At 43.0% G+C, this 26872-nt stretch overlaps 1 protein-coding gene across 1 annotated transcript; it reads right to left on the reverse strand.

Annotated features, from left to right (window-relative positions):
- Nucleotides 1–2863: 2863 nt before the first annotated feature.
- On the reverse strand, nucleotides 2864–25305 carry nobox (NOBOX oogenesis homeobox). The gene is made up of 9 exons (XM_033636762.2): nucleotides 25119–25305; nucleotides 20750–21501; nucleotides 12990–13152; nucleotides 12785–12891; nucleotides 12411–12559; nucleotides 12138–12274; nucleotides 10393–10654; nucleotides 6751–7073; nucleotides 2864–4678 (listed from the first exon to the last, which is right to left on the reverse strand). Exons 1-9 carry the CDS (start codon nucleotides 25150–25152, stop codon nucleotides 4218–4220), a joined length of 2388 nt encoding a protein of 795 aa, XP_033492653.1. The 5' UTR covers nucleotides 25153–25305; the 3' UTR covers nucleotides 2864–4217.
- Nucleotides 25306–26872: the final 1567 nt, after the last annotated feature.

The raw sequence follows: 26872 nt of genomic DNA on the forward strand, positions 1-26872 counted from the left end.
TCCTGTTCCGACTGCCTCAAATGGCATTTGCTAGAATTTACCACAGCGCAACGAAACAACCAATCGGAGCTGGGGAGTCTCTAACGAAGTTGTCCATCATGTCAACTGCAGTCAAACTGTCGAACTAGGCAGCGCTGATCAAATATGAATCAAGATTTTGCTACTGTATTGCTTATTTTTCGCCTCAAATGTTTCCACAAACATATTTTAGTGTACTGTTTAGCTGTAACATGAGAAATGTCATGACCCAGTTGCCATGTTGGTACCAAGCACCACCCACCAGTAAGAGAACTCGTTTTACAGCTAAACAGTATACTAAAATATGTTAATGTAAACCAGCGATGTAATGTAATGTAATCAGCGCTGCCTAGTTTGACCACAGTTAACAAGCAAAGATTGACATGATTGACAGCTGTGTTAAAGATTCCTGTGCTCTGATTAGTTGTTTTCATTTAGTAAGGCCATTAGAAGTGCTACAAGGCAACTAGCCTCGCATATGTGAAGAGCCTGGTTTCTATTCACTCTGAATTTTGTCTGGATTCTGGTTCTGGTTCTGGTCTAGGGAGCGGATGCCGAATTCACCAAATTCACCAAAGTAAAAGTGTTCACCAAAGTAAAACTTTAAATTCTGGCACACCATCGATTTGGGGTGATGAGGGGTGTAAGAAAATCGATTAACTTACTGGCTTGGGGCTTTTCTTGTAAATTATATTCTTTAAATTAAAGTTTCACCGCATTTTTATTAGCTTGGTGCTTTTATTTTGACGGAAAGGCGCATCCATCGAATTCCAGATCCTGTCTCACTCGCCCTGGTTCCGGTTCCTTACCAAAACGGCCACTAACGGCCCCAGACTAAAGGCAACAGAGTAAGCAGAGGAGTGTGATTTTTTTCTCAGATTATTTGTCTCATTTAGTGCTGAGAGAGTGCGGAGACAGTTTCAGCAAATAGGACAAAAAGTTTGTTTTTTAAATAGGTTACCAAATACAGTTTTAATCGATTCCCAAAATTGTTGATTAGCATAATTTTCAGCACTAATCCAAAGGTTTTTTCATACTCAGCAACAATTCAGATGAGACATCCACCAATCTGTTAAGCAAATTTACTATATCCCCAAAAGTTCAGTTATTTTGTGGTTCCCATTTTCTTTTCATCCATTTCCTTTCCAGCAGCAAAATAGAAATCTAATAAAGACAAAGCATATTTGCTTTTTTACTGAAAAAGGAAACGTTCCTGTAAATCCCCTTCCACTGCCAACAGCCAAACCACCTCGGGAGCTCAGTTTAGAGAATATTCATCACAATAGTACTGCCAGACCCATAGAGTAAATGGAAACAAGTCTAACACAAACAAATCCTTCCATCTCAGTCACACTGCATGCCATTAGGCATTTTTATACAAGGCCACATTCAAATAACACCACTCTCAGTAAATATATTTACTATCAACATGGTTAGGTAAGATATTTTATCTCTGTCAAGTCTGGGCCTTCCACTGTTTGTCTTCATTTCACACAACATCTGAACAGGCAAATCTATTCATTTATCCGCTGTTGTTGTTGTTTTCCAACTCGTGTCCCCCGTTCCTCCAAACCCAACACAAGTCTATTTGTTGTATCTTTTCAAAACAAACTAAAAATCAACACCCTAATGCGTCTGAACCAGAGATCCAAAGCACTGGAGGATCCCCAAACCATGTTTCAGCTTTGTTCCACAACCAACATTATTACTTTCAATCAGTTGTATCAATAAACTTTATCCACTAATATCAATAAACTCCTTTACCTGACCGTATCAAAGCACTGCAAGGTTTTCTTTCACGTTTCTCCCTGTCAGTGTGTGTGTGTGTGTGTGTGCGTGCATACGGTCACAGGGTTTGGAAAGACTGCGAGGATTTCGTGTTTGACCACATCCATAAATATTGAAACAAGTTCCCTTTCTTCAAATCTCAGAATACTGAGTAAATATTGACACGGCGGAATCGGGGTGGACTGAAGCATCCCATACCTGTGCTTATATGCTCCCAACATATGCATGCACACACACATATGTGCTCACAGACACACACACGTGCCCTCCAGCTGTGCTCTGAGCACTCTCTGTTCACACCAGGGAAGTCCTGGAAAAATTAATTGCAAAGTTAAACCTACATGAAACCCCCCTCAGACACACATGACAGTGAAGAAAGCTGAAACTGTACACTCTGACACAAGAGACAGACACACACAGTTATAGGCTTCGTCTAATACACATATGAAACTAAAGTCCAGAGCAGAAATTTTGATACACTGAGGTTGAATCGAGCTCTCGCACTCTGGGGTTCATTCCTGAAATGAATGTGCTGTGTGTTACTTTATGCAAGAGAGAGATGAAGTTTTTATGTGTGTGTGTGCGTGTGTGTGCGTGTGTTTATGCTGCGCTTCTCCTGCCAACAGTAACAGCTCAGTAGCCAGTGAGCAGGAAGAGAGAGGTTCATTAAAAACCCAAATACAGCAGTTACATAACCAACAGTTCTGTTCATCCCAGAACCCCCTGTGCTACAAACACACTCCTCCCTCATCCCCGTCTTCTTCTCCCTCCCACGCCTGCTGGCAGAGCCCACCCATCATCCTCTTCTCCTCCCATAGCAACAGCTCATCTCAGCTCTCCTCCCTTGTTCCCAGACCAACACACTGCCTCACTCCTCCGTCTCCCCCCTCCTTTATCTGCTCCCTTGGTCCCTGCCACCTCCTCCTCGCTCTCATCAAACAGTTCCTTCTCTTACTCCCACATCATCATCCGAGCTTCACTTCAAACTTTACTTTACATGCAGCAGGACTACGAACCAGGAATATTAACTAGAGTTGAAACGGGAAACTTTTTGTTTTATTTCACTACTGAGAGCAAAAATGACATGACGGTCCCGAACGTCTTTTCTAGTCTCAGGAAAATGCCTTCAGCTCTTTCAGAGGCGGAGTTTCATACAGGGATTTGGTTTCCACAAGCCCTTACAACTGACTTGCATACTAAGAATAAACAGAGCAGGAGCTGCAGTTAGTGTGTGAACACAGCAGATGGCAACACAGATTAAGGATTTGGGCTGCACCAGTGATTGTCTGGGATACCTCTACCCTAGAAACAACTCTGTCCTGTTTCCCCTCCATTGGATTAGGGATCGTCTCACATCCCCCGATGGAGGGATGTCTGAGAAACCGACATGCTGTTAAATAAATCCCAGCATGCGGTCGTCTCACATGAAGGAACAGTGCCCTCTATCGGCCCAAAGACAGATCTGAAGGCAGATAAGCAGGATATCAAATTAGGATCAGGATCAGGATCAACCATGCAATGAAGCAAACAAAGCCAAATAATTATCCAAAAGTTTGGAGGTTATTGTAGTCTGTACACGAATCCCTCTTAGTTTTAATAAAGTATCTGTCTTTTTGTGCAGTAATGTGCCCAACAACATGCTGATTTCTAACTACTGCTAAATATAACGGAAATGGTGACACAGGCGTGCAATGGGAATCTTCAAAGTAAAGGTGTATCTTTAAGATGACAATATGTATTGATGTTTTTACTCTGCAACTAATCTGATACTGGATCACTGATCATTTGTTACGCCCCTATAAGTTATCTGCTTACATATCAGCCTCTCACGGAGTTGTAGTTGTTAACAAATAAATTTATAAACACTCATATCTGAAAATGAAGTTAATGAAATAAAGTGTTGCCAGTTTGTTTTTTCAGTTTGTTTTGTTTGCCCACTCTCACTCTTTCTCTTTTCTCTGTCTTTGTCTCTCTGTCATTTTCCAACTTTGTATCCAGGCTTATTTGAGTATTGGGAATCAACACTGAATCAAAGCGTCCATGATCTGTGAACATGCATGCATGTACTGATGGGGATGTGGAGAACAATTACGCCTGGCAATCAACCCACCTCCCACGCCCCTCTCCGCCCAGTGTGCAACAAAATTGTCTCAATAAAAACAATCCTCTGAGCAATATGTTAGAGATCCCTAATTAAAATCATAGCCATGCTAGTTGAACGCAAAAGTAAAGGACAAAGGGCATTTAATGCAGTCAAGCCAAATGCAGCCCAACCAAGCCTGCTCACATTAACATTACACTGAGAACATTCTAATAGTACAAATGGAAAATAGTGAAATACTCACATTTACTCACAATATATTAACACAGATACTTCAAACACACTGTCTCTCACACAATCAAACATGTAGTCAAAAATGTATGGGGGAGAAGTCACAGTGGAAGTGGCTGTGATTCTCTCGAGGGCTGTCATATTCTATCTTGACACAAGGGGGCACTGGAGAGCTGTCTGGAGAGGCAGGGCTGACCTGAGAAGGCAGCAGGGACGCAGCCTGGGTTGGGGTGATCTCCACTCTGAGGCGAGAGGGCCGCAGCGTGGACACAGGAGGGAGGACGGCTGTGTTGCTGCTGCTGCTGCTGCTGCTGGTGTGTGTATGGGTGTGTGATGGGTGCTGGGAGCTTGCATATGAGGGCCCGTGGTCCCCCCGGGTGAAGAATGACAGTGGAGGCAGGGTGGTTGAGGAGGGTGGCTGGTGATCTCGAGCACCTCCCAAGTTACCAGGGTAAGGCAGAGGGCATTGAGTACGCTGGTGGATGGCTGGCTGACTGTACAGGCTGCCCCATGGGTACGACTGGTACGCTGTCATCCCACCTAGAGGGAAACACACAGATTCAAACAGAGATTACCATCACGCATTATGCCTCACTTTACCTTTCACATACCTCTATGTGTATATTTATAACAGGGCTGCTCTGAATACAATTTCTGGGGCTTGGGAGCTTCAATAATAATCAACAATGAACATTAATACCTTTGGTGGATGCTGAACATGATTTTTTTCTTACTATATAAAATAGGAAAAACCTTATTTACTTGTAGACCTGCACGCAGCCCCTCTTTTCCCTGCTCTTGCTATCTCTGTTTAAATGATACTGCTGCTCCAAGTGTTAGCTCTGCACCAGAGACAGTTGGTCAGAGTTTGCCTGCACACACACAGTGACGGGCTAACTGTTAGAACCGCATGGCTAACGCTACCTTACAGTTATGGAGTTTAATGACAGCGAGGCCGTTTCAGTGTTAGTGAGAGTTTGCTGGTACTGTTGAAAAGGTTGCTGTTGGATATTAGCCGCTGCTGCTGTGTTAGCTCATGCTAAACGGGCAGATGCTGAACTGATCGTCGGGTGGGGAAATAGATTCTAACTCTGTGGTTAACACTAAGTGCTTACAATAATGGATTCCTAATCCAAGACACTGCTTTGACAAAACCAAACACCTACTCAACGATCAATTATCCGAATGGTTGAATATTGAGGTTCGGCCCTAATTTATACTTCTCATTACCCAAATACATTAACTACATTCCTGTTTACATTCAGTTTATTCATTTAGAATTACTGTCTACAACAAACTTATATCACCTTGTTTAGTATTTGTGTTTCACTTCATCCCTGTATTTTAACTTTTAAATTAGATTCTCATTTAGTTTTTTACTTGCCCGATTTTCTTTTTAATGATTTGTAATTAGTATTGCTGGAGGGAGCCTTGGATCCAAAACTTTCATGGCTAACGACTGCTTCTCTGTAATTGTTGTGCTTATGATAACAAGCACAAATTCGCAATAGCTGCGTCCACACACACACACACACACACACACACTTGACCTCCAAGCCTCCTAGGGCAAAAACTGTAGCAGCCAAAGGGTGGGGAAATTTTTGTGGACTAACCGACTGACTAACCAGCAGAGCAAACTTTAGGAGATGTGACAATTGGGTTTTATTAGAGCTCATTTAGCTCTAGTTTGGGAGCAGCACCACACCTCAAACACCCCTCTTCCTGTCATGTCTATAATTGCCTACTTGCACTGCATACCTGTTTGTTCTCATTATTCTGTGCCCTCTGATCTCTTATTGGTCCCCCAGGCGTCCGCCACACCCAGGAGTGACAGTGGCTCTTCCCCATCCTGCAGCAATCCTCTTGCTCCACTATTCTCATCTGTCTATCTTATTCTTTTCATATTCATTAGACTCTTTCACCCGGGCGTCCTACTGTCTGAGTAGTTAAAACACAAACCATATAACTGGAACTTTCCAGGTTTGATTTTGGCTAGGGACCTTTGTTGTATATCTTCCTTCTCTCTCCCCATGTTCGCTGTCTAGCTCTCATGTCACTGTCAATAAAAGGCAAAAATGCCAGAAAAAACTCAAAAACATGTCATTGCATGTTAGTTAATGGTGTGGTTGTTGCTCGACAACTGACTGCATCAGAGTAGCAGCGTGGGTAGAGTATCTTGGGGCATTCAGGAGTCTAGAAGTAAAAGTCTTGTTGAATATTCAGTGTTTAGTGACAAGCAGTCTGGGCACTTCCAAGGCTTGGATGTGTATGAAACTCGTCCAGTTTAATCATCAGTATAAAAGATGAACAACTACATCAGAAACATCTGGTTCTTTTGAGTTCTTGAGCTCTGGGAGGTGCTACAGAGTCTTTCTGGTGACTGAAAATGCATTTAAGACGTCCTTTATCCAAAGTGCCATCGATATTCTTAACTCAGCAATGTAACTGATGAGTTTCAAACTACAGGCAGACACTAATACGAACTGATTCGATGTGTTAAGTGTTTTTAATTACCTCGGGTATACGTTTGTTTTACTTACTGCTCATCTACTTTTTATGTTGTTGTTGTTCTCTGAAAAAAAGTGTGCCTAGCTGTCATCCCAGAGACTCACCATGATGGCCAGCTGACTGCAGCAGGATTTGTCCTGCACTCTGGGACTGGAAGTAAGTGTGGCCTCCAGCGGAGTACGTCACCATACCAGTGGAGTTTTCTCCAGGGCCAAAGGTCAGGTAGGAGGTAGGGTTGGAATCTGGAAGGTTGGGGGTGAGGTAGGGGGATGGGGTGAGATAGGCCATGTGGGGCAGGGATGCTTGAGGCTGAGGATGCTGGGGCTGGCTAGAGGAGTAGGAGGTCTGGAGATGGTAGGAGAGAGGGTTGTTGGCCTGCTGGCCTGAGGTCAGGTAATCCAGCTTCTCCCCGAAGTCAAATACAGAACTGTGGATGAAACAAAAAAGAGCTTAGTCACAAACACACAGACATATGAATATAAAGTGTGCTACTGTAGAGATACTGTTAATGTATATTATGTTGTGTCTGACAAGTCTGTCTTTATGTCACTCTCTTAAACTAGGGGCAAAGAGGAACATAATAGGGTGCTGAAAGGACTGTAGGAAATGAAAAGCAATAACTTTATCCACAAAGGGGAGCCCAACAGAAAGAGTTTGCCAACCTTTGATATATCCAATGATTATTTTGTCACTCACATCAGCTAGCTGCCATCACAGCACCCGCTTAAAGGCTCAGTTCATCCAAATGACAACATAACTTAGAGGCCGTTCCCTGTAATTGGGACCTGGTGTTCCAGCCCGCTGCTGCCTACTGAGCTACAGAGATTTAAAAAGGCGCCAAGCAGCACTACAGGGTAAAGTTGAGAAAAGCACGATTTTATGCAAATTTTCCCTTAACGCACTGCGAGAGACAACCAGGCAAGAGCCAGAGCCAGCACTTGTTTTAATGCAGGCTGAAACTGTTCATTTCTTTCCAGCTTGGGTGCCATTGTTGTTTTAAAACAGTTTCAACAACACGTATATCATCAACAAAAGAAGACTGCAAAAAGGCTATTCTGTACTTTGGAAGCAAACTGTACAACAATGAATAAACAACTTGCTCATGTGTAGCATACAGAGGCTATGTCAGAAAACAAGTGTACTGAACTGAATATGTAAATTTCATGCTCAGGGCAAAACACACACACTGTTACAGCTTCATTAGAGGCCTGACTACCTGCTACTTTCTGTCTGCATGTGTGAACGCATCATGAAGGGCCGTTCACACCAAGAAGAATAGCTACAACAATAACTATAAATACATCACTTTAAAAATTCAACCTTAAGTGAAAAGTGGAGTCCACAGCACAACTTCAACCACAGAGATACAGAAAAACAGAAAAACTAATAATAGCTATTCGAAATCCATCCAAATTTACAGGGCGTCATAGCTGGAGAGTGCAGCACATGCTTGGCGCCACTGTTACAGAATGTGTGGATGCTCACATAATTATCGTTATAGTTACTGCTCTTGTTGTGGATGGCCTTAAGAGTGAGGCTGTATATACAGTACAGGCCAAAAGTTTGGACACACCTTCTCATTCAATGCGTTCTCTTTATTTTCATGACTATTTACATTGTAGATTCTCACTGAAGGCATCAAAACTATGAATGAACACGTGGAGTTATGTACTTAACAAAAAAAGGTGAAATAACTGAAAACATGTTTTATATTCTAGTTTCTTCAAAATAGCCACCCTTTGCTCTGATTACTGCTTTGCACACTCTTGGCATTCTCTCGATGAGCTTCAAGAGGTAGTCACCTGAAATGGTTTCCACTTCACAGGTGTGCCTTATCAGGGTTAATTAGTGGAATTTCTTGCTTTATCAATGGGGTTGGGACCATCAGTTGTGTTGTGCAGAAGTCAGGTTAATACACAGGCGACAGCCCTATTGGACAACTGTTAAAATTCATATTATGGCAAGAACCAATCAGCTAACTAAAGAAAAATGAGTGGCCATCATTACTTTAAGAAATGAAGGTCAGTCAGTCCGGAAAATTGCAAAAACTTTAAATGTGTCCCCAAGTGGAGTCGCAAAAACCATCAAGCGCTACAACGAAACTGGCACACATGAGGACCGACCCAGGAAAGGAAGACCAAGAGTCACCTCTGCTTCTGAGGATAAGTTCATCCGAGTCACCAGCCTCAGAAATGGCAAGTTAACAGCAGCTCAGATCAGAGACCAGATGAATGCCACACAGAGTTCTAGCAGCAGACCCATCTCTAGAACAACTGTTAAGAGGAGACTGCGCGAATCAGGCCTTCATGGTCAAATAGCTGCTAGGAAACCACTGCTAAGGAGAGGCAACAAGCAGAAGAGATTTGTTTGGGCCAAGAAACACAAGGAATGGACATTAGACCAGTGGAAATCTGTGCTTTGGTCTGATGAGTCCAAATTTGAGATCTTTGGTTCCAACCGCCGTGTCTTTGTGAGACGCAGAAAAGGTGAACGGATGGATTCCACATGCCTGGTTCCCACTGTGAAGTATGGAGGAGGAGGTGTGATGGTGTGGGGGTGTTTTGCTGGTGACACTGTTGGGGATTTATTCAAAATTGAAGGCACACTGAACCAGCATGGCTACCACAGCATCCTGCAGCGACATGCCATCCCATCCGGTTTGCGTTTAGTTGGACGATCATTTATTTTTCAACAGGACAATGACCCCAAACACACCTCCAGGCTGTGTAAGGGCTATTTGACCAAGAAGGAGAGTGATGGAGTGCTGCGGCAGATGACCTGGCCTCCACAGTCACCGGACCTGAACCCAATCGAGATGGTTTGGGGTGAGCTGGACCGCAGAGTGAAGGCAAAGGGGCCAACAAGTGCTAAACACCTCTGGGAACTCCTTCAAGACTGTTGGAAAACCATTTCAGGTGACTACCTCTTGAAGCTCATGGAGAGAATGCCAAGAGTGTGCAAAGCAGTAATCAGAGCAAAGGGTGGCTATTTTGAAGAAACTAGAATATAAAACATGTTTTCAGTTATTTCACCTTTTTTTGTTAAGTACATAACTCCACATGTGTTCATTCATAGTTTTGATGCCTTCAGTGAGAATCTACAATGTAAATAGTCATGAAAATTAAGAAAACGCATTGAATGAGAAGGTGTGTCCAAACTTTTGGCCTGTACTATATGCACAGCACTGCTTTGAGGTAACTGCATGCTAACATACACTCAATGACAAGGCAAACATACAGATGCTCAAAGATAATGTTTACCATGTTCACCATCTTATTTCAGCTGTTAGCCTGGGGGTGATGATGTCGTTACTTTTGCAGCTATTTGATCATGAATGTCTTTTGTGCTCTAAGTATTGACAATAACATTTCAAACATTCAGATATACTCTTTACCAATCAAGAAAAATATTTATTGATATTGATATTAATTGTTTTCATATTATCTTGGGGATTGGGGGATTTTTCTACTGCTGTGATGCATAATTGTAGTCTAACAAACATTAGTTTGTACAAAGCAATTACTAGCTGAGACTTCTCCCAGCATGATTTCTCAAATATTTCAGCATGCCAGCTGAAACTGACTCCCCACTATTACAAACGCCGTCTGAGGCATCATTATATCAGTATTTCACAGGATCCCTGCTCCTGTCTGCAGCTCTGTCCTCCTGTCATCTCTAGTACTCGTTGTCCCTGTTCAAATCATCTTCTGGTATTCATGTCACAGTCTGCTGTGAACCGAGCTGACCTGGTGTCAGTCTGCAGAGACTGGGTGTCACGATGGGCCAGAGCGGAGCCAGCCTCCAGAGCATCTAGGAACAGAGGTGGGGTGTGAGCGAGGGTGTTAAGGAGAGGGGGAGTGGGGTTGGCGGGTTTGTACGTCGTTGTGAAAAGGGGGAGACTGGCTCGCCGCAGGGGGGGAGGGCTGTGCATGGGGCGGGGGTGGTATTCTGCCAACCCCCCCTGTGATGAAAGCTGGTGCTGGCCCACATCCCTCACTCTGGATTGACCTTGGAGATGACACATAGAGATTAAACACTGAGATTAAAGCGACACTGTGGTTTGATTTCTGGGGAATTTTACTATCTCAGCATTCAGGGTGAAGGTCCACTTAGCAGCAAGTTTTACCTTGGCTCAACTTAACTCATGGATTCTTGCAGTATTAAGGTACAGCTTCCAAAGACTAATAGTTGGTCCGACTACATGCTGCAAGTTACGGAGTTTTAAGGCCACTAGTTTTATCATTATGAGTGAACTGTGATAAATTTAATTGTGCAAAAATTGAAATTATATATTTACAGCGTTTGTGAGGCAAACAATAACCAAACAACAAGGTCCTTCATCTTCGCATGCCAATCACACAACTGTTAAGATTTTATTTTGTACCATCTGTAGTATAAAAATCTTTATTAACCAAACATTGCTCCTGAGCAAAAAACTCTTAGCAGTGTTGAACAGTGTTGCACAATATACTTCATTTTGCACTTTTTTATTACAAATGGTTCCTGTTGTACATCGATTGCGTCTCCACTGTATTTGATGTAAAGTAGGAAGTGTATAATTTGTCTTAACCTCCACTAAGTGGCAGTGCTAGCAAGGTAGCCAAGTCAGGTGCTTGTACAGAGGAAAGAGCAATGCCTCTACCTCACAACATCTATTAACAACAACACAGCCTGTCATCGTCACAACTAATACTATACTATACTACTTAATTATGCGTAACTTTAAGCCTTAATAAAATGTAAGTGGGTGGGTTATACTCCCTTTACTGTTGTCATAGGAGGGAAATCGACTATAACAACCAAAACCTGTTTTGTACCATGCTGTAAACATGTTTATTTCTACAGTAAAGTTGGGCATTTCAACATGGAGGTCTACAGGGGGTGGCTGGCTTCAGGAGCCAGCCTCAAGTGGCCAGTCAAAGAACTGCAGCTTTTTTGAAGCTAATACAGTTCTTATGTTGGATTAATTGTTCAGCCCCAAGTTGGCTACTTGGTGGGATGGTGATGAGCTGCATAACTAAATGAGATGCGCATCAGCAGCATCACGCCTCAATATTACGCCTACCCTATATCGTAAATAGCATGGTAACAAACACATTAGAAAATGAGAGTTCCAAAACAACACGTGTTAAACTCCATTTATTTGTGGGTCTAATTTTGTTTTGTTTTTTAAACAGTTAAGTATCTTAACAGCATAGGTCTACTATTAGCTATTCATGTCACTGCTGAGTATCCAAACACTAAACTCAGTACTGGCATTAATATCAAAATTTTGGTGGCATGACAACACTAGTGGAGAAAGTACTATTTGTCTGCTTCTTGATCTCATTTCATTTGCAAACTCTCTAGTTTCACACAAGGAAATAAAGGCACCCTGACTCAGATTAACTCCCACAGAAACCAAACTCCTTTTGAATAGTAGTCATGGAGAACAATGACATAGTAATAATGAGCAGCAAGTTTTGAATAAAATGCATGTGGATTTCGACACCTGGGCTGTTAAGGCTGGCCAGCAGGTTGCTGTAGGAAGACGGAGTCTGGTTGGACCGGGTGGGGAAAGACGGTGCTGTAGGGGCAAGATGGGGAGGCTTGGTGGCAATGTGGCCAGAAAAACAGGGAGCTCCCTTACTGGAAAAGACAAAAACATAGCAGGCAATAAGTCATACATCAAATTAAATACAAGCTGTTTGCACCAGGACAAAAAAAAAAACCAAAACAAAACAAAAAAAAAAAAAGACGACACAGAGGGATAATTCTGTGATACCTGCTGGGTGCCAGTGTGGGCAGGGTGGGATTGATTTGGTGTCGTGGGGGGCTGCTGCTGCATCCAGCTCGACTCCGTCTGTATTCAACCTTTGATGTGATGGAGCGCTCCACTTTCCTCCACTTAGCCCTGCGGTTCTGAAACCAGACCTGGTTCACAGAATCGTGCAGAGGGAGACAGTAAAATGGGTATCAGGAAAAACGACTGAGGATGGCAGCAAGAAAATGGAGGGAGACAGAATGAGAGGGGAGGTGAAAGAAGAAAGTCATGCAGAGACAGGGAGGAAAAACTTTATTCCTTGTTCGCTAATTATTCTTTCCTCTGGGAGGTTCATCACAAAAAAGCAATATAAAGGAGTCAGGGATATTTCTAACCATAATTCTTTGAGGCGTGACACCAACTGAAGCAGCAATGACTTTCCTCTTCTCTGTGTCAGGGTAGTGGTCCTCCTCGAACAAGGCCTCTAAATGTTCTAACTGATCTGCAAACATTATGCACACAAACACACACAGCAAATAAAGGTCAACAATTTGCATAGTCAAATCTGAACACACCTGGGCAAGCCAACAGTTCAGTTACCAGTGCTGTAGAGTGTTCGTGTTTTCTTCTTTGGTGCAGGTGGAAGCAGGCAGCTGTCCACGGTCTCTAATCCCGGCAGCAGAGGGAAGCTAAGAGCCTGGCCTCGACCCTTGGCGCTGTAGCGGATGGAGCGTCGGGTGGAGTAGACCTGGGTTATCTCCATCTGCCATGAACCAGACAAACATCACCTCATCTCAGTCAAACTGAATCAGTTAAATATTGTCTGATTTACCAAGTATCTCCTTTAAAATCAGAATTTGCTCATTGTCAGTTGTCAATAATCACATTTCTTTAGAGCTGAACACAATTTTGGAGGAAGCCAACAGGGAATTTTGTCTGCCAAAACACTGCTGAGGTGCACCGAGAAGTGCACAGTCCAACTGACACTACCTCTGTGCAATATTCATCCTGCTATATCCACTGTATATATACACACTACAGCCTCTCTGCACCTTATGTACATACCCTTTTCAATCTGTGCTTTTTAGACTGTGCCTATTTATTGTAATTTTATCTTGTCTTTTTGTGTTTTTATTTTCACAAAGTTTTTATATATTTGCTTTGTTTTTTTTGCACTGAATGGCCTGCACCTTACCTTTCGTTGCACTTGTTGCAATGACAATAAAGAAAATCTGAATCTGAATCTTTTCAGCCCACATAAAGCAGTGCAACAATGATTTTCTGCAAATAAAAGCTGGTTTACAACTTCAAAGACCAAGTTAATTTCCAGTTTTGTCTACTCTCAAATATAACATTGATATATCTGTACTCCAGGGCTGCAGGTGATTTCCTGTCACTTTCAACTGGTTTTAGTAAATTGATTAAAATGATTATTAAATGTCAGAATAATATAGAAAAAAATGTCCATTGAAATTTCTCAGAGCCCTTGGTATTGTCTTTAAAATGCTTCATTTCACCGACAGTCTAAAACCCAAAGATTTATAATAATTTAAGAAAAAGCACATAATCCTCACATTTGGGAAAGCTGGGACCATCAAAGTTTTGCTTTAAGGTCAAAACCTTGTATTTGGCTGGACCTTGTATAAAATGGAGGACAGCTTTTAATTTGGAACAGGAAGTGCTGGAATTCACTCAGTCACGGACTTTCGCAACAGCACTGGCACCCGCTGTTGCGGTACAACAAAAAATTTATGTAAATACATCTCAAAATGAAGAACAATACACTCAGACACACCAGAACAACAGAGAGGACCTGTTTTCTCTGGAGCTGTACCCACTGATCAAGCTCATTTTCGCTTGATTTAACACAAGCCGCCCCTCTTCAGCTCCGCTCGGTGATGTAAGTCCCCGTGTGGCAGGTGGAGGCTGTGCAGCCATCGGCCACTATCGTATGGTGCCATAGATTTGGAATGAATAAACGTCAGCCATAAACAGAACAGCTTTTTACACCCCAAGAAGACGTAACAGAGAACTGTAACAGTCAATAAACAAAACAGCTCCTAACAAAAGCCCCCCTAAGGACATAATACAGGACTGTCAGCACCCACGGCTCCGTCAGCACCTATTCATTTCCAAAGAACCATGGCCAATCGGGAAACACCAGCACTTATGTCATCATTTAGTCCGACCAATGGTGTAACTTCATCACTCCCTCAGGGACAGACTTTCGTGTTTATAGGGCTGCTTTCTTGGGCTATAACCAAATCAGAATTATGTTAGTCAAATCAGATTCAGCCATTTAATACAAATATTCAATGATTCTTTTTTTTTCCCCACAGAAAGTTTGAACAGGTTCAGCAGGACTCTCAGAGGGACAGCAGCATTCATGTAATATAGTAAACAAGCTAACGCCGGATTGAAAATATGATAACTTTTTCTGTCAATTCTAGATATCAAACAAAAGCCAGAGGCTGTGTCGTATTAAGTTGCTGTGAGCTGTAAATTCACCACTTCTAAGCCGAAGAGAGAAGATGATGTTGTCTAGGAGCTTTATGGTGCAAAGCTTCTTCCTCCTCTGTGCCAGGGCCTGCCTGTCCGCAGCTCCCTGTTCCAAAGAGCAGCATGAAAAGTCCAAAATCTGGGGACCAAATGTCCTCAGAAGTACACTGCACAGCACCGACTGATGATTCGAATCCCCGATTTTCAGGGGGCAGCCCTATTGACTTCACATCCTGCAAAAAATGGCTCAAGGCGGCACAGTGAAAAAGTGGTTAGCATTGCCGCCTCACAGCAAGGGGGTTCCTGGGGTGGGGGAGCCCACTTGTGCAGAGTTTGCATGTTCTCCCCATGTCAGTGTGGGTTTTCTCCGGGTGCTCCGGTTTCCTCCCACAGTCCAAAGAGGTTAATTGATGACTCTAAATTGTCCGTAGGTGTGAATGTGAGTGTGAATGGTTGTCTGTCTCTATGTGTCAGCCCTGTGATAGTCTGGTGACCTGTCCAGGGTGTACCCTGCCTCTCGGCCAATGTCAGCTGGGACAGGCTCCAGCCCACCCGCGACCCCCAACAGGATAAGTGGTTACGGAAAATGAATCTGGACACAGTTTTCTACATGGAAGATAATGGCTGGCAGTAGGGGTGGGCAATATATATCATTAACGATAATATTGTCATTGTTGTTTTAACAATGTGCAAATTTACGTTATCGAGTATGCAAATGACTTCACAAAAACAACTGAAAACACACGTTGAAAGGTTGAAACCCCACACATTCCCCGAACAAGAGTTACATAACTTGCGTGCAGCAGCACGCCACAGTACACCTAGGTGGTCACACGATCTCTCACTGGCACCTTTCCGGCAGGTTAGCCTGCTGCTAAACAAACATTAGCGAGACCACATGGCAACACCGCCCACGGATGCTCCAGCAGCTTCGGAAGACGTGGGTCAACTGTAGTGATAGGTCCCAGCCTGTAAGGTGGGAACTCATGCTGTATTGTGTTGCAGGGGAACAATTAAAGGGTTGCTCAAGTACCTGAAGCCTGCGTGGTTCATGAGTGGTTTGCGGTTATACCAAATAACTGAACATGGCGTCAGAAGTAAAGTCAGACATGAGCGACAGTACTAGTGACTTAGTCTGCATATAGCGACACGCAAAAGTGTCTAGTTGTAGGTCGGGAAAGTTCGCAGTACCGGAAGACCATCTACGGAGCTACCTAGCCTAGCCACAGTTAGCTAAACGAAGTGGCAACATGGCACAGTTTCAAGTCTCCCCGCCAGAAAAGTTCATCTTCAAGGCTGAAGACTGGCCTAAATGGATTAAACGCTTCGACAGATTCCGCATTGCTTCTGGACTGGAAATGCAAGCAGAAGAGAATCGCAGGAATGTGATCTTTGAGAGAGCAAAGTTTAATCAGCGGCATCAAAAAACGGGCAAGACGGCTGACAGTTTCATTACGGCGCTGCACTGCCTGCCTGGCGAAGCACTGCGGTTACGGGGCTCTACATGATGAGATGGTGAGGGACAAGCTTGTGGTGAGTCTGCAGGACAAACACCTGTCTGAACAGTTGCAAATGGACCCGCAATTGACGCTACAAAAGGCCGCCACCAGAGTCAAACAGAGCAAGCAGGTAAAAAAGCAGCAAGAAATGTTAAGAACATTTTTCCTTTAAAACATTGTGTCCATTAATATCATCCATGAGAAACAATTAATGAGCTATAACTCAGGCTGTTAAAAACACATATTTAAAAGAATATTGTCAAGTTATCGTTATCGTCAAAATCCCCCAAAATATTTAAGCAATATCACACGAGAGGGAGTGATGTTGTACTGTGATATCGTCACGGATGTGATTCAGTCGTAGGTACGAGGCCACACGAGGCCTCAGTTCTCCCCCGCATTCAACGCTCACTGTAGCCATGGCAACGCAGCAAACACAGCAGGCAAGCCTATACGCTACGCTACTTCATATTTACATTGATCTGCACATTTCCGTTGATTGTGCAGCCAGTGAAATAGGTGTCGGGTGAAAGCACGGGTCTAGTTGACTGTTGCTTGAAAGGCACGACGGCTGACTCTGTGGTTTGATCAGACAGTATGTGGCTCCCTTGTTTCCTGTTGTCCATGGATGGCTTCCAGTAGCTTTTCAATGAGCTCTCAGACCTGCGAGACAAACGTTATTTTTTTTAGGGTGTGTCTATCAATCGCCATTGCGACTCTACAGTAACGTTACATAGCCTAGTTAGAGTAACATCTTACCGATGCCCACTGACTGTCATGATCTCCCTCGCTGAAAGTCCCACATCTGACAGTTTCTGGATGGCAGTGGCCCTGAGGCTGTGATTGGTGTAAGCAGTTTGTGTCCCCACCTCCTTGCACATCTTCGGGAACATCTGTGCCAGTGCGTTAACTCCCAGCGGAGCTGCAGTGTACCAGACGTTGTCTGTGGGGGCTGCTGTCATTTTAGGTTTTAGGTAGAGGGCTTTTGCATCTGGTGGGATTTTGCTGAGGTATTTAAGCAGGGAAGCAACTGGGCAGAGGTGGTTTTCTGGCTCCTCATACATGGCACCTCTCCTGTTTTCTCTGTCTCTTTCCAACGGGTCTATGATTTTTAGTTTCCTCATTGAAGGACAAGGTGAAATATTTGGCACCGAGTCGGGTTTAAGGGCCCTATTCCCCTCCTTCCCTCGCCATCCAAAATGTAATTGGAGGCCATACCAGACTTTGTTAAGCAGACCTTTTGGATTGTCTGGCCGCAGCGCAGCAGAGTGCGTTAGGATGAGCTGATCCTCAGGTGCAATAGCGGGATGGTGTGTTGTTCTGTCCTTCCCAGCTCTCCTAATCTGTTTAACCACTCCCTTAAACACATTATTCGCTTGTGTGAACTCTGCGTCTTGCATTATGTTCCATGACCGGCTGATAGGAGGCTCGTTAATGTAACGGTTTAAACCGGCGCGCAGTCCGACATAACTATTTATCCCGTAAAGCTCCCCTTTGGTGGTGCGCACTGATACATAAAACTGCCTCAAAACTTCATTCAGTTCTGCCTTCTCGATGGACTGGAAATTGATGTCGATTGATTACACACGCAGCCAAGTTTGGAAACAGTTGACAGCCCATAATGTCTGCCTAATGGTGTTCGCCTCATTCTTGGTTTTCTCCAGTTCGTCCAGTTCAGCTGATGAAACTATGGCAAACCTGGATGTTGGCACAGCCCCAGCCGGATTCAGCTTCCCTTCTCCCTCATCCTCATCTGATGACCACTCGTAATTAAGTTCAAAACTAATATTTTTAAGAAAATCCATGTTTTCTCCTTAAATGTCACTTGAGTGCAGCGGTAATTAGAATGTTGCCATGGCAACGCGTTAGCATCGATCAGCTGTTTGATGCGGAGTAATACATTCAGAGAGTGAACAAACCGTGATGTTGTACTCTAATATCGTCACGTTTTGAATGTCTCTTGGCCAATCAAATTGCTTCAAATTGCTTGGCCGGAACTAACTGTTGTATAATATATATTATATATTATTTTTTGTCCATATCGCACACCCCTAGCTGGCAGCTAATGGTGCTAACTCCATAAACACCACTAAACATTGGCAACAGTGTTGACAGAGTTAACCATGTTAACCGGGGGGAACCAGAAATTGTGTGTTAAGCCTCCACGACAACTTCGTCCTGATATCAGCTGTAAACTCCATATGAGCACAATGCAAAGCGGCTGCGATGAGCTAGCCAGTGGGATACACACATGCACTAGCATGCACGCGATGCCGGCCAAACCTACCACAACAAACCAGAGAAGCTCAGCTTACGACACACACAGAGGTAGCATCTCTCCATTCTCTCCTCAGAATACCATTACTCCACTCTATCTTTACATAGCAGTTATTTATGTTTATTTATCTATATGTCAGGGTGGTGAGCAGAGTCTTTCTAAACAATACAGATTACTACATGGTGCACTCATACTGGCAAATAGATAAAATACAAAACATTTTCCCCATTTCCCCTTTACATATTTTTAGTCAGATGAAATGATTTCACACAGTTTGACATATCAAATCCTGCATGTGCTTCTTCCAATGCGTCATTGAAGCTCTTTCGCCCACTGATATCACACTACACCACACACTGAGCCAAATATTCATATCCAGGATGCTATTTTCACAGCTGCATCATTAATATTGCAGAAGGTTGTAGGTGTGCATCATTTCATACATACTACACGGTAAGTATACATGACAAATGAGTTATTATTAGAAACCTAGAGATGTTCACTAGAACATGCAAACGTGTCTGTTGTGCTCAGGAGGTTAAACCTCATGCTCTGCAGCCAGTCATTCAAACCCACAGAGGTTTATTTTAAAGTCTTGCGAACATCCCAAAGTTTCCGCAGATCTCAAATCTGTCAGGCTGAATTTGGGGGAAATGTGTCTCAAATGAAGCAGCGGACATGCATAACATTTCCACAGGAGTGAGCCATACAATCAAACAATCTGATGCAATCCAATATAACTGAAATAAAGTCTACTTTTTTATGCCTATTTTGATGCCTATAGGTTTTTTTTAAACACTGTCACGAAGGTGTTAACTCAGTTATGTGTTTGAGTGCTGAGATCATAGTGGTGGCGTTGTACTGGATTGTATTACATACCAATCAGCCAAAACATTAAAACCACTGGCAGGTGAAGTGAAAAACGCTGATCATCTTGTTACAGTGCAATGTTCTGCTGGGAAACCTTTGGTCCTGACATTTATGTGGATGCTACCTGACGTGCTCCACCCACCCGAACACTGTTGCAGACAAAATAAACCCCCTCATGGCAATGGCACTTGTCGATGGCAGTGGCCCCCCAGCAGGACTATGTGCCCTGCCACTCCACATAAACTGCTCAAGAATGACCCTAAGAATGAGACAAAGAGCTCAAGATGTTAACTTGGCCTTCAAACAGCCCAGATCCCAATCTGATCGAACATCTGAGGGACGTGCTGGTACCCCAGAGGTACTGCAGATCCACGGTAGGTCCTCCTTGGATCGGACTTGGCTCTGACCCCTTAAGGTATGAACACAGGATCTCTGGAGGGTGTCCCTTGGTGCCTGGCATCAGGGCGTTACTTTCAGATCTTTTGAGTCCCATGGATTGTGAGGTGGGGTAACAACACATCTTACAGATGTTTGCTCAGATCGGATCCAAGGAATTGGAGGCCAGGTTGGCGCCTTGAGCTCTTTGTCTCATTCCTTGGACCATTCCTGAGCAGTTTTTGTGGTGTGGCATGGTGTATTGTCCTGCTGGGGGGGCACTGTTACTGAGGAGTGTTGCTGCCATGAGAGGGGGTATCTGGTCTGCACTGGTGCTTTGGTGGGTGGAGCGTTTAAGGTGGCATCCATGTGAATGTCAGAACCCAAGGTTTCCCAACAGAACATTGCACGGTAACAAGATGATTAATGTTGTTCACTTCACCTGTCAGTGGTTTTAATGTTTTGGCTGATGGGTGTATATATAAATATATAATATTCAGCACCCCTTACGTACCTAAATAAGAAGGACAAAACATTTGAAACACCTCTAAATATAATGCAGTCCAGTATAAGACCACCTTTAAAGGGACAGATCACCCCAAATTCAGAAATGCATATCTTATCTGGTTTTGCCGCATCAATTCTGATACTTCTTTATAACTGTCCACCCTGAGCCTGACAGTGTTATTGGAGTGTAATGCTAAACCAGTGGAGTAGTCTTTTAAGGGGAAATAAAAGGGAACAGTGTGTGTACAGTGTTGTTTACTTTGTATGTTCACAGCTCATTCAGTGAGATAAAGTGGGCAAGTGCTTGATAAACAGTGACAGTCTATTCTCACCTCAAGAGGCTGTGGGCCCTGCTGGGGGACACTGTGAGGTAGAGGGGAGCTGTGTGGCCTCTTTGTCCCGTGAGGCTGAGGAGGTGCAGGCTGGACCGAGACTGGAGGTTGTGAGGAGTACAGCAGGGGAAGTGACACCGTGGGGCAATACAGCCCTGTCCCCCCACAGCCCATGTAGACAGGATCAGACAGGTCGCAGCTGTTCATCAGTCCAAGAGCCGAGCTCTCCTCGGAGCTCATCGCTGTCACCTGCTGTATCTGACTCTCCTTCTCCTCCTCAAACTGCTCACTGACATCTTTTAAACCTCTCCTGTTTCTCACTCGCTCACTTTGCTTCTTACCTCGCCTCTTCCTACACTTTGTCTTCTCATCTTTCTCTTCTGGACCTTTCGTTTCTTTGTCCTCCTGCTTATCAGCGATTGTTTCCTTGTTCTCAATCATACTGTCCTCCATCTGCACCTCTTGTGCCTCCTCCGCTCCCAGCCTACTCTCTGGCTTCACCTGCTCCTCCTCTTCTCCCTCTGTCACCATCAGGTCCTTTTCTGACACAAGAACTTTCTCTTCTTTCTCCCCCTCCCCCTCCTTGTCTTCTTGGTCCGTCTCCTCTCCTGCCTGTTCATCCTCCCTCTGATTAAACACTTCCTCCTCTCCTTCCCTCCTCTTCCTCCTCCTCTTCTTCCTGCTCCTCCTCCTTCCCTGGTAGATCTTTGTTTCCAAATCCTGCAGTTCTGCACACAGAAGGCTCGGACAGTCTGCAACAGAGTAAAGTGAGAGTTTTGTTTTAACTTTTGTCCAGGTTCTGTAAAGCCTGGGCCACTTTTACTTATGTAACTTGTGGTCAGTTATCTGTACTCAATGTCTCTAAAACTCCTACGATTAATCAAAACCAGAAACTTCTACATTACTTTGTAACTTGCACCAGAGTGCTGCGGCCATGGAACAAGAAAAAAAGCTCATTACACCTGTCCTGAAATCACCAAGTCAGCTTCCAGTACAACAGCTGACTTTAAGGTTTCTTGGTCTGCCTTGGTTAGATATGCTTAAAAGATATGAACCACTAATCTGTCTCTCATACTCCTTCTGCACAGAGACTCAATTCAAAATTCGGTCAGGCTGCCTTTAGTTGTTTGCTCCCAGTTGCTAGAATAGACTCCCTGAGGACTCCAATTATTTTTAAAAGCAGCCTTAAAACATTTATTTTTTTCTGCTGCCTTCTCAATTATGTGTTTTACATCCTTTCTAATAGACTTAGTTATATGTGTGTGTGTGTGTGTGTGTGTGTGTGTGTGTGTGTGTGTCTTTCTCTGTGTTGGTGTGAATGTCTATTGTCAATATTACTCTTAAGTAGTAGCGATAGTAGTAGTAATTTCTTGTTTTCTTTTTTTATTTAGTCTTCTTTCATTCCTTCTTAATCTTCATGTGAAGGACACTGCGTTTTCCCCAGTGTACGTCATTTGATACGTACACTAAATAAACCTGTGAGGCTGTGAGTTAAGTGTCTCTTTTTTATAAATGTGGTCTTGTTTTACTCATTCTCAAATATGTGTGATTCTGTATCTTTTCATATGACGTCTCTCTAGACACAAACCAGTTCATAACAACTCCTATTGGGCCACAATAGTATTAGCATTTTTTTGGGAGAAATTGAGCCAGATGTTGTAAATACTCGGGGCTCAATTCAAACCCAGGGGGGTCCAGGGGCATGCTCACCCAGGGAGATTTTCTTCTCCCCTTACGTCAGCTCTATGTACTATTGTTCAAGCCATTTGAGATAACAGAATGCCAAAAAATCTGTATGTCATTCTGGGGAAAAACATGACATCTGACAAAGAAAACTATTCAAGTTGTATGCCTGCATCACCCACTCAAGTTGCAGTTTACATCCATGCCTGTCCAGACTCATATAATATATGTAGTGAAGGCTTTGAAGGAATTTAATAAAAGATACTGAGTATGTTTTTGGGTGAAACATGGATGCTTCACACGTAATGTCTTCCCCTCTGTTCTTGAGTTATGGTGTTGAATAATGGACGGGAAAGTGTTTTTGCAGAACATTATAATGTCACGGTGAGGTTGACCTTTGACCTTTCGGATATGAGATGTCATAACTTCATCATTTGTGTGAAATGTTGTAATAATAAGCACATGAATTCTTGAGTTATGGCCAAAAACGTGTTTTGTGAGGTCACACTGACCTTTGACCATGAAAATCTAATTAGTTCATCCTTGAGTCTGAGTGGACTTTGTGCAGCGTTTGAGGGAATTTTCTTAAGGCAAAAAAATCAGACTCCATAACAAGTGTGAAGACGGCTTTGAACTAAGGCTGTAACTTAAGTTTTTTTTCATTATCTGTTGCATGAATCTCCTAATTATTATTATCTTATTCATTTATTTTTTTTAAGATTATATTTATTGAGAGATGAGGATCATGGTCACGACAAGGGCGTGGCAGATATACCTCTTTTCATATACATCCTCTTTCCAACTTATTCCCTAACTAACACAGAACACATTCTCCGCACTTTAAAAGGGAAATATACACCAGTCAGCCAAAACATTAAAACCACTGAATTGTGAAGTGAACAACATTGATCATTTTGTTTCAGTGCATTGTTCTGCTGGGAAACCTTGGGTTCTGGCATTCATGTGGATGCTACTTGACGTGCTCCACCCACCCAAACACTATTACAGACCACGTACCCCCCCTCATGACAAGAGCACTCCCCGATGACAGTGCCCCCCAACAGTCCTAATGTTCTGCTGGGAAACCTTTGGTCCTGGCATTCATGTGGATGCTGCTTGACATGCAGCCACCACCCAAACACCGCTGCAGACCAACTACACATCTTCATGGCACTAACTGATGGCAGTGCCCCTCCCTAGTAAAACAGTGTGCCCTGCCACACCTTAAAATTGCTCAGGAACAGCCCAAGGAATGTGACAAAGAGCTCATGGATTCCCCAAATTCCCCAGCTCCCAATCTGATCACGCATCTGTGGGACATGCCAGTACCCCACCTTACAACTGACAGGTCTCAAAGGATCTGCCACCAACACCACCACAGTAGGATACCCCCAGAGGTCCTGTGTCCATGCCTCAACATGTCAGAGCCAAGTCCAAACCAAGGAGGCCCAACCGTGGATCAGGGGTACCTCTGGGGTACCGGCATGTCCCACAGAAGCTCTATCAGATTGGGATGTGGCTAATTTAGAGGCCAGCTTGACCCCTTAAGCTTTCTGCGGGGACATTCCTGAGCAGTTTTTGTGGTGTGACATGGTGCATTGTCCTGCTGGGGGGGGGGCACTGCCATCGACCAGTGCCGTTGCCACGAAAGGGTTTATTTGGTCTGTAACAGTGTTTGAGTGACTGGAGCACATCAAGTGGCATCCACATGAATGCCGGTATCCAAGGTTTCCCAGCAGAACATTGTATTGTAACAATTAGGCTGATTGGTGTATATACACACATACACATGCACACACGTCACATAAGTCAAAGAATCAGTCAAACAATATGAGAAAAAAAAAGATAAGGGTTCACAGCATCACAGTTCTCAGGGCTCCTAATTATTTTATCAAAAACTGATTCATCCTTTGGCTTATAAAGAAAATAATTTTTAAAAAACCAATACCCAAAGCCAAAGCTGACATCTAACCAACTGTCCAAAAAAAGGGTATACAGTTTATGATCATAAAATACTTGGATAACCAACAATCAAATATTTATCTATCATATATTTTGCTTACTCTTTGCTTTAAAATGTGCACACAATTATCAGCGTTTAAATAATAAAAAAATCATTATGTTAACTGTTTCATAATTCCAGATAATATTATTTGACTTTATATCAGTGAATAGTTATACTGATAATTTCACTCTAAAGTGCCTATAGTGCAGAAATAACTTTAAAAGAATTATGGAGGAGTTACGGCTCTCATATTTCATGAGTCACGGTTGACCTGCAGGTTGAATAACACCTGATAAACTTCCCCCTCGCGAGGAGCTGCAGCCTGCAGTGACTTAATTAGTGTCCCAGCTGTGCAGCGCCTCGTGCCACCTCACCTGACCGTTAATTAACTGCGCACGGCTAGCTGCGGCTAAACTAGCTAACCTGTCCCCGTCTACAAACACCGGGTCGTCAATGTTAATAGCCGAGTTTTAAATTCTTAAATTGTCTCTGAGGAGCTGAGCAGCAAGGGGAGCGGCACCTCACAGGAAAGATTATGAGCTTTAAATACTCACAGGAAGTTTCAAAAGTCCTTCAAAGTTTAGGAAATGACACAGAAGTTGAGTAAAGTGTGTTTGGCCGACAGGTGGAAATGGCCAATAAACCAATAAAACAATTAAACATGAGCCTGAATGTTCTTACCAAAGTCTCCAGCTAAGTCACAGTCTTCTTCCATTGCGACACTCAGAAGCAATAACTGAACTAATAATCAATTAAGCAACACAGGGTCGTGAGGCGAATTGCTCCTGGACTGGAGGCTAATGAGGCTGATTGATTGATTAGCTCCTTCAGCGGTGTGACGGACAACTATCGCGTGAAGGGTGAAACACAGCCAGCCAATCAGAGACCATTTGTGTTCTGTTACTCTTACTTAAAGGATCTGAGTACTTCCACTGTCAGTATTCACAGAACATATGGTGCTCAGAAGTGCTTCTTAATGATTTCTTTATACCTTCTGCTGTATCACTATAATGTATAATATAATGATATTAACTCTATTGGGACTCGTGTAATATCTCAGTGAAATTGGCTATCATTATCACAGGTTTTTTTGTGAGATTGGGAATAAAAATCCATGAAGCCTATAATTAAAAATAATCATACCTCTGCAAATCATATCACCATAAAATTACACTGTAGGTTAATAAAAGACTAGATTATTATGAAACCTGAGTCCTTAAACACGTTATAATGTGTTTCACTGCAGGTTGACTCAACTGTTAAACACCAAGATATTTTATCCAGTCTACTTACATCCCCCCTTTGTGCATCTTTTTGTGTTGCTGTGTCCCTTTATAGTCATTTTATGACTCTTGAGGTCATTTAGTGTCTTTATAAGGTATTTTTTCTTCTCTCTAAGGCGATTTTGTGTCTCTTTGAATTAATTTTGCGTCGTTTTTGGTTTTGTCTGTCTGTCTTCATTTTGAGTATCTTTCACGTTGTTTTGTGTCTCTTTATAGTCGTTTTGTGTTCATTTGTGGCAATTTTGAGCCCTTTTGAGGCAATTTGGTGTCATTTTTTGGTTGTTTTGTGTATCTTTGAGGTCATTTTGTGTCACTGTGTGGTATTTTTTGGCCTTTTGGGTCATTTTGTGTCCCTCTGTAGTAATTTTGTGTTTTTGTTGAGGTCATTTTGTGCCTGTTTGAAGTCATTTTGTATCTCTTGGAGTTAATTTTGTGTCTTTTTTGGTTGTTTTGTCTCTCTTTGTATTCAATTTAAGCATCCTTGAGGTTGTTTAGTGTCTCTTCATAATAGTTTTGTGTTAATATTGTGACAATTTTGTGTCTTTTTTGGTTGTTCTATGTATCTTTTAAGTCATGTTGTGTCACCGTGAGGTAATTTTTGGCTTATATTGGTCATTTTGTGTCTTTATGAAGTCATTTTGTGCCTTATTATGGTATTTTTTGTCTCTCTGAGGCAATTTAGTATCTGTTGGAGTTAAGTTTGTGTCTTTTTGGTTGTTTTGCCTCTCTTTGTATTCATTTTAAGTATCCTTGATATTGTTTAGTGTCTGTTTATAGTAGTTTTGTGTTAATTTGTGGCAATTTTGTGTCTATTTTTGGTTGTTTTGTGTATCTTTTGTGTCACCTTGAGGTAATTTTTGGCTTATATTCGTCATTTTGTGCCTAATTGAGGCCATTTTGTGTCTCCTTGTGGTCGTTCTGTGTCTCCTCCTGCTTGCTGAGTCTCTTCCTGTGTTGGTGTTAATTTTTGCAGGTGAAGGCCAGGGGGCCTCTGACACTTTGGCCCCCTGGGCTTCTGCCCGGAAGACCTGTTCAGTAATCCATCCATGCTTGAGGAAACGTAATGCTGATCCTTTGAGCTTCTTATTTCGCAAAGGCCAACATCAGGCAAACTAAAATTCTGTGAAAATAAAATAGACATATGACAGCTTG

The sequence above is a fragment of the Epinephelus lanceolatus genome, chromosome 16 (assembly GCF_041903045.1).
Source record: "Epinephelus lanceolatus isolate andai-2023 chromosome 16, ASM4190304v1, whole genome shotgun sequence".
Classification (NCBI taxonomy): Eukaryota; Metazoa; Chordata; class Actinopteri; order Perciformes; family Serranidae; genus Epinephelus; species Epinephelus lanceolatus.